The following is an 8620-nucleotide window of genomic DNA, read 5'->3' as shown; positions in this document are numbered from 1 at the left end:
ACATTTCTCATAACATAGACACACTTGTCAATGCCATCTAGCTACCCAAAACACAGCTGTTTTGGCCCTTCCATTCATAATAGTTTAGATACGTAGTGTTTTTTGTCCTTTTTTTTTTTTTTTTTGATCTTTCTTGATAAGAAATGCATAATAGAATTAACCCAAATAACCGTCCACCCAATCAAAAAGTAGCCAGTGAAGGTATAATATATGCATAAGTTATGTATTATATGTGTATAATAGTATATAATCAATGTAAAATTTATGTATATAGCTAAAAAAAATAAACAATAAATATGACTGGCTATTTGTTTAAAGATATAAAAATCAAAATTAGGATATGACTTCATGTAATTGAAGTTAAGATGGGCTCAAAAAATAATTTGGAAATGCGATTTTTAATCTCAAAATTTTGAATTCCATGCCCGTCTCCATGCTGGTAAATGATTTGACCCGTTCTTACAATATTTACTGCACATCCAATGAATGTTTCAGAAAATAATGAGTTCTCCCTTTGAGCTGTGTTTATCAGGAGTTTCCATATCTCCTTTATAGGAAGTCTTATGTGTTCTCTTGCCTCTTCTTCTGAAGCTCCCTTTTCGTTCATGTAATACTGAATAGACTTGGGAACGTCACCCCTCCTCAATTCTTTCTGAATTAATTATAGGAAATAGATAAATTAAATGAATCGAGACATATATATAGAATTTATTACATCTATTTATTATATTTATTTTGAAGGCCAAACAATTTCAGCGTTGAAAATATGTATACTTTTGTCCTTAAAAATAGCACATATGCAGTTTTCAGACTGGTAATTGAAAAATAGAAGCATTTATAAATTCATTAAAAATTAGCTACTATTTTGCTGAAACATAGAAAGTAACAACATAATATGCTAAATTATGGATCTCCTCCGTATAAACTTTAGCATATTATGTTGGAATTCCAGCACACGAAAAGTTCCAGCATAATATCCTGGATCATGAAGCTTCTGCGTATTCTAACATATTATGTTGGAACTCCAGCACATTATGTTGGAATCTCATATGTAAAAAAATTTGAATTCTAGCATATTATGCTGGAATTTTTCCGGACTTTTAAGGGTATTTTTGTTCAAATTTTATCTTTACATGTAAAAGTGACTAAATTTCTATTACTTTTTAAAGTGTGACTATGTTTCAATTGTCATTTATAAATCTGGCTATTTCTGATCACAATGTCTCCATTCAAATATATCATTCAAATAATCTCAATTCAAGAGTCAAATATAAGTAAGTTTTATACGAGAGAAAGGTATAAAAGCATACCGATGATGTCCCCAAATCGTCGGCGAAACGAAAAATTATAGCAGACCAGCGAATTATGTCAGGATATTTGCTTAAGGATTCAAATGCCTCTTTGGTAACTGGATTGGTAGCAAGGGGGAAAACATGTACTAATACCATAGGAACTGCAACTGAGATCCATGCATTATTCATGTATTCTTCCAGAGTTGGCGTATATCCATTGTAGTACCACCTTGCTTCTTGTAGGTAAGATTTGCACAAATCTGCCCACTAATTAATAACTTGTCTCAAATAAAAGATGTAGCATGGATTTAATAGATTCAACTAAATCTATCAGTTTTGACATAAAACATAAATATAAATGTGAAATTTCAACAATGAACCCATAATTTTAAAAAATGCAAGTGGTTCAGAAAACGAGAAAGAGAATGAAGAAATTAGAATAACTCTCAAGTATAATGAATCTTACAGATTTTATAAGGTAGGGTAGAATGTTGATCCCTTTCTCATTGAGAACCTCATAAACTATTTCATTGGTTGTATTGAAGAGCTCAAGATAACATACTTTCATATAATCTGGAAGTTGTTCCATTGCTTCTGTCTCCCATCTGAATTTATATTTAATTATTAGAAAATCAGTAACGGAGTAATTTCTCCAATTTTCTTTGTAAAAGTCGTAATTAAAGGCACATGTCTTCCGTTAAACCGTTCTAGACAGCGAAACAATTAATTAATTAGTATAGTTAACCAATGAGCAAATGAATATATCAAATTTACTGCTTCCCTAAAGTTTACCTTTCAATAGCATTAGTGAAGACTTCCAACTCATCAGGTGTGCCATAAGCATCATAAATATCATCTATGACTGCAACAAAAGCAATGACTTTTGTCAACGTTCTTCGGCAGTAGCTGTGCTGAGGCTCAAATATTATCCCCACTGCAAAAAATAAAGCCTCCACCAGTCTATCCCTTGAAAATGGCAACTTTTCTGCAAGGCGTGTGCTCTTCCACCATCTTTCCATGAAAACTAATGTTGTATGAGAGAAATTATCAGGCATATTAATTTCTAAATAATCGATTTTAAATCTATATATTGATAGTATAATAAATTTTTAACTACCAAAGTAATTATTGGATCAAATATATTTCACATATTCTTAGATAAATATTTAAGGTATTAGAGAGTATCTCAACTCCTCCAAATTAAACCTTTTTTTCTTCCACTTTCTAGTATCCACATTAGGCCCGGCTAAATTTGGATTGGTGCCGGAACATCCCACCCACATTAAGGGATAAAACACTAATCAGAGGCATTTGTGAAAATAATAATTAAAACATATTCTTAGCCCTTGGAAAGAGAAATAACATCAAAATATAAGTAATAAAATATATTGTAGAAATTAAAAAAAAGACTTCCTTTTATTTCAGATGAACTTAATATAATTCAAGGTGAGATGCTTTGGTTTATGTTATTTGCAAACGACATAGTTCTGATTGATGAGATGCAGGGTGGTATTAACGAGAGGCTCGAGGTCTGGAGGCATACCCTTGAGTCTAAAGGTTTCAAGTTGAGCAGGACCAAGACAGAATACTTGGAATGCAAGTTCAGCGGTGTTATCCAGGAAGCAGACGGGGATGTGAGGCTTGATACGCAACTCATTCCTAAGAGGGAGAGTTTCAAGTATCTTGGGTCTGTTATTTAGAGTGATGGAGAGATTGATGAGGATGTCACACATCTTATCGGAGTAGGGTGGACGAAGTGGAGGCTCGCTTTCGATATCTTGTGCGATAAAAATGTGCCAATGAGACTTAAAGGTAAGTTCTACAAGGTAGTGGTTAGACCGACTATATTGTATAAGGCAAAGTGCCGGCCAGTCAAGAACTCCCATGTCCAGTAGATGAAAGTAGTTGAAATAAAGATGTTGAGATGGATGTGTGGGCATATTTGGTTAGATAGAATTAGGAATGAAGTTATTCGGGACAAGGTGGTAGTGGTCCCTGTGGAGGAAAAGATGCGAGAGGCGAGGCTAAGATGGTTCGGGCATGTTAAAAGGAGAAGCGCAGATGCCCCAGTCAGGAGGTGTGATAGGTTGGCCTTGGGGGGTGTGAGGAAGGTTAGAGAAAGGCCAAAGAAGTCTTATGGACAGGTGATCGGGAGGGACATGGCACAACTTGAGCTAACCAAGGACATGACCCTTAACAGGAAGGTGTGGAGGTCGAAAATTAAGGGTAGAAGGTTAGTAGGTAGTCGAGCGTTCCCCTTTGTCTTTATTTGTTCAATAGTATTACCGTTGGTATGGTATCCCTTTTATCGTTAGTCTGTTATTACCACATATCTTGTATTGTTATTACTTGCCATCAGTACTCCCTTAGTTTGTTATCACGACATATCTTGTACTGTTATTACTTGCTACCAGTACTCCTGTCATCTTCTCTTTTGTATTCTTGGATTTAGTTTTCTAAATATATATCTTGTATGATTATTATTTGCTATCAGTGCTTCTTCCATCTTTTTTTAGTCGAGGGAGGGTCTATCAGAAACAGTCTCTCTGTCCTTCCAGGGTAGGGGTAAGGCTGCGTACATCCTACTCTCCCCAGACCTCACTTGTGAGATTACACTGAGTTATTGCTGTTGTTGTTAATATAATTCTCACCACACCCTACTCTCCCCAGACCTCACTTGTGAGATTACACTGAGTTATTGCTGTTGTTGTTAATATAATTCTCACCATCCAGATTTCATACATTATCACTTACGTTTTTCTTCTGTATAACTATTTTTCTTGTTTTGACCTTGCAGATAATTTGAAAATAATATTATTATTTTTCAAGAAAATAAGGTTTAATTCATTAAAAATAATACTAAGATATGGTGCGAATCATAGAAGAGGACATACCTTAGGGGTGCAAAATGAGAACAACTCTCATAAATATATAAAGATTAGTCACTTAAAAGATATATATCTAGTCACCTTGACAGGATTTTCAAATCTTCTTGATGTGTTGCTTGAACAATGTTGAAGTCCAACTTGGCCAGCTCCAGCAGAAGAGGATTAGCATTTGAAATATTCTCATAAATGTTAAGGTACCAACTTGTCTCAACTCTCAACATCATCCAATACAAAGGAAGTTTCAGTGCATGGCCCACTAATGCGACTGTCGGATTGTCTTGATTACTCCTATTATATTTATTCTTGAGATAATAATTCTGTAGATGTGACATTGCGAATTTATTTGCACACTCTAAAAAAGTGCTTTCAGTTTCGTCAAAGAGGAATGAAGCTTCATATAATTGTAACAATCCTTTTGTATCTTTACAGAGACTCTGCTTGAGGTTACCCTGCTCATCCTTGAAATCGTACAGTATATCTAAAACACAAGGAAGAAATTAAATAAAATGACCAAATATCAGATGCATGAAAGAAGAAGGAAATTGATTTGGCAAAAACATTACCTTGAGAGATATGAAAACCATGTTCTCTCAAGAGTCTAAATTTCAGAGCTGTGACGTATAATGAATCTCTTGTGGCTGAAGTGTGCTGGTTTATGTTGCTCAAAATTTGCATGATTTCATGCTTGAAGTGGTAACTAACTCCAAACCTTTGTAAATTATCAATCAGCTCCAACTTCTCTAACTCTTGTGATCCCTCAGCCATTATCATCTTCTTCATTTCCTCCTTCAGTTCGTTAAAACGCTTCATATACTTCTCTCCCTACGCAACACATTTACAATTGATGATCAGCTACGTAATCTTTTGAATGATATTACAACGAATTAATAATGCAGATAATTATATTGAATAACATGAATATGTGCTAAACAAATTATTTTACCGCATAATCATTGTGTATGGACTGAATATACTCAAAATCCCACATAGTAGGTTGGTAATTCCCTGAACGTCTAGTGGGATTTTGATCTGAAGATGAAATAGCAGAGTACTGATTAGGTGATGGTTCAGTTTTGGTAGAGAGGCAGCTGGCTTTTGGCTTTCCTCGGCTGAAAGAGGAAATTAAAAAAGTAGATGACGGAGGTCTTTTGGAGGTGGCCATGTGTAGCATCCATACGTTGGTACATATTGCCACGTCCATTATATTGATTCACTTCAATGTGTGGAGAGAATATATTTTTAGCTTAATGTTATCTAAATATATAGATTCATCTTTATAACAGGGAAAAAACTTACACATGCTTTTTGTGTGTCTCTTTATTTTGACACAGCAAATAGATATATAGAACTAAAAATAATAGTAAGTGGACGAGGGAAGTCTATGTCTTCATAATTATCATGGTACTATAAAAATAAACCTACCCTCTGAGTTTTCTTTCCACATGGAAATCATTTCCCAATCCAAAATATATGTCAAATCCTCAAATATATCTGACTTGTCTTTATCTTTTGGAAATTTCAGGAACATTTAATTGGAGTGATATTTGGGTTATCTATGATGCTTTTTCTTGGACTGTCAAGGCTGGCCAGGAAAATAAGAACTTCCTAGTTCCCTTACTCCCTCTATTTCAATTTATTGCAATTTGACTCGAAAGATATTTAAAAGAATGAAAAACTATTGAAACTTATAATTTTAAGTATGTCATCGTGTTGCTATAAAAAATTCTTCGAGTCCATCACTTAAATGGTCACTCAATTATAGAAATTTTCTAGTAAAGTCATCTTTCTTTTGTTTGTAACAGAAAAATCACTTAACTATGCTTATAGCTAGGGGTGTACAAATGAAACCGACAAACCGCACCAACCCGATAATCCGAGTCAAACCGAGAAAAAAAACCCGACTATGATTTTGTTTGATTTAGTTTGGTGTTGGAAAAACAAAACCCGACCATATTTGGTTTGGTTTGGTTTTAACTAAAAAAAGTCAAGCCGAAACTAAACCAACCCGATATTATATGCATAGAAGTTTTAAATATATTTAATACATAAAAATATTTATGGTAGTGTAGTTTATAAATATTCTTAAGCTTTTTTATAGTTTTATCTTTTAACGTATTATTTCAAGCTTGGACTTATAATTTTTTGATGCTCCAATAGGTTTTATAGTCCATAAATGTTAGTAACTCAAAAAATTCTAAACCAAAATCAAATCAATACTAATACTAATAAAAGACATTCAATTCAATTGTACTATGAATGAAAATAGTATTGGATATCTATTTTTTAGTTTTTCCATGTTTAGATAAAATGTATAACTTATTTTTCTTTTAGTGGTTAGTCATGTAAATAATAGTACTTATTAGTCATAATTTTAAATTATGTTTGTTTTCATTATGACTAATTCATAATATTTATTTTATGCGATTTTATTATCTTTATTGTCGTCACGACCCAAAATCACACCTATCGTGATGACGCCTATCTCAGTACTAGGCAAGCCGACAACATCAATAACCCATATTTTTTTTAAGTCTGAAAACATATTAATTGAATTTAATAAAAGATCTCACAATTACAGATACAAATACACTCCTAAAATCCGGTGTCACTGAGTACACGAGCATCTATACATTACAAGTCTAGAAAAAAAGGTCTATAATGATCTGAGACCAAATACAATAAACAAGAGGATAGGGAAGGAAAGACATGGTCTGCGAAATATGGCAACTACCTGTGAATCTTCGGAAAAATCAACTCTGTGAAAGAATAAACACTCCCCGTGTCCGAGATCACCTGGATCTGCACACGAAGTGCAGGGTGTAATATGAGTACAACCAACTCAGCAAGTAACAATAATAAATAAGGAACTAAAAATAGTGACGAGCTTCTCAGCTAAGTCCAAATACAGTACTTTCCAACATAAAAGGGTAGGCATGCTTTCAAGTTCAACATTTAAAATTTCATAGTAATTTCATATCAAATTTGACTTTAACAAAAAATAATATTTTTTCGAAATTTCCAAAATAGTGATAAATGACAGCTGAAGTGCAGCAATAATGAAATCAATGCATCCTCTCAGGGTAACAATCACTTTTTCCTCACATTCACTCCAACCTCACAGTCACTCTTTCCTCACAGTCATTCATTCCTCACAGTCACTCATTTCTCTCAATCACTCAGCACTCGGCACTCGTGTGATGACCCAAAGTGTCATCTTTAAATTTAATAAGTAATTCTGTATTCTAAAACCTTGAAAAAGTACTATTTATCATTCCTCGACTTGCATGTACAGTCCGTATAATTTTCCGAAAAGTTTTTATATGAAAAATGGATTAAAATGTGAAATAGAGCTTTAAAACTCAATTGAGTTGACTTTGGTCAACATTTTGAGCAAACATATTTGGATCAGTGTTTTAATAATTCCGGTAGGTCCGTATTGTGATTTGAAACTTGGGCGTATGCCCGAAATTAAATTTCGAGGTCCCTAGCCCGAGATATAAAATTTTGATGAAAAATTAAAAGTTTGAAAGTTTAATGATTTTTAAGAATTTACTGATGTCGGATTTATTGACACCGGGTCTGTATTTTGGTTCCGGAGTGCGGTATAGGTCCACTATAATATTTATGACTTGTCTGCCGAAATTGGTGAGAAACAGATTTGATTTGACGTGATTCGGACGTCCGGTTGTAAAAATATAAGTTTTAAAGTTTTCTTGAAAATTTCATTTGATTTGGTGTCCGATTCGTAGTTCTAGGTATTATTTTGGCGATTTGATCGCGCAAGAAAGTTCGTATGATGTTTTAGGACTTGTGTGCATGTTTGGTTTGGAGCCCCGAGGGCTCGGGTGAGTTTCAGATAGGCTACGGGTGTTTTGAAACTTTAGAAAAATCTGGTATTTCTAGTTCTGGTTTCCTTAATCGCGATCGCGTTTCTTCATCCGCGATCGCGAAGGCTTGTTGAGAACGGATGAAAATGTGTACTATGCGATCGCATAGTATTGTATGTGGTTGCACAGTTGGAAAAACTAAGGCACTGCGAACGCGAGGACCAAGCTGCGATCGCGTAGAAGGAATGAGGCAGAAGCCTGAAGCACTGAAATTGTGCTACGCGATCACATAAGCCTGTACGCGATCGCATGGCTATTTACGCGATCGCGTAGAGTTAAACGAACCTGGGCAAAAGTTGTTCTACGCGATCGCGAACGAATTTCCGCGATCGTGATGAGTAAAAATCCGAGAAACAGAACTTAAGTTCTGGAAAATGGGATTCGACCCATTTTCAACCATTGTCCATTTTTGAGCTCGGGTAAGGTGATTCTTGGGCGATTTTCATGGGAAAACATTGGGGTATGTGTTGCTTATCCTATATTGATTATATTGCATGATTCCATGCTCATTTATATCATGAATCCGTAAAAGTTTGGGAGAAAAATCAGATTT

The 8620-nt window shown here is 34.5% G+C and overlaps 1 protein-coding gene across 2 annotated transcripts; it reads right to left on the bottom strand.

Moving 5' to 3' along the window:
• Positions 1-286: 286 nt before the first annotated feature.
• Positions 287-5511, bottom strand: LOC104087289 ((-)-camphene/tricyclene synthase, chloroplastic-like). Of its 2 annotated transcripts, XM_070183635.1 has the most exons (7): positions 5124-5511; positions 4744-5002; positions 4262-4658; positions 2085-2303; positions 1759-1897; positions 1311-1559; positions 287-652 (listed from the first exon to the last, which is right to left on the bottom strand). In XM_070183635.1, exons 1-7 carry the CDS (start codon positions 5379-5381, stop codon positions 347-349), a joined length of 1827 nt encoding a protein of 608 aa, XP_070039736.1. In that variant the 5' UTR covers positions 5382-5511; the 3' UTR covers positions 287-346. The 2 variants fall into 2 exon arrangements, with proteins under 2 accessions (XP_070039736.1, XP_070039740.1); XM_070183639.1 differs by lacking the exon at positions 287-652 and having other exon boundaries at positions 1311-1552; positions 5124-5508.
• Between the last annotated feature and the right edge of the window lie 3109 nt (positions 5512-8620).

The sequence above is a fragment of the Nicotiana tomentosiformis genome, chromosome 1, assembly GCF_000390325.3.
Source record: "Nicotiana tomentosiformis chromosome 1, ASM39032v3, whole genome shotgun sequence".
Taxonomy (NCBI): Eukaryota; Viridiplantae; Streptophyta; class Magnoliopsida; order Solanales; family Solanaceae; genus Nicotiana; species Nicotiana tomentosiformis.
This window is presented reverse-complemented; position numbering and strand designations above follow the sequence as displayed.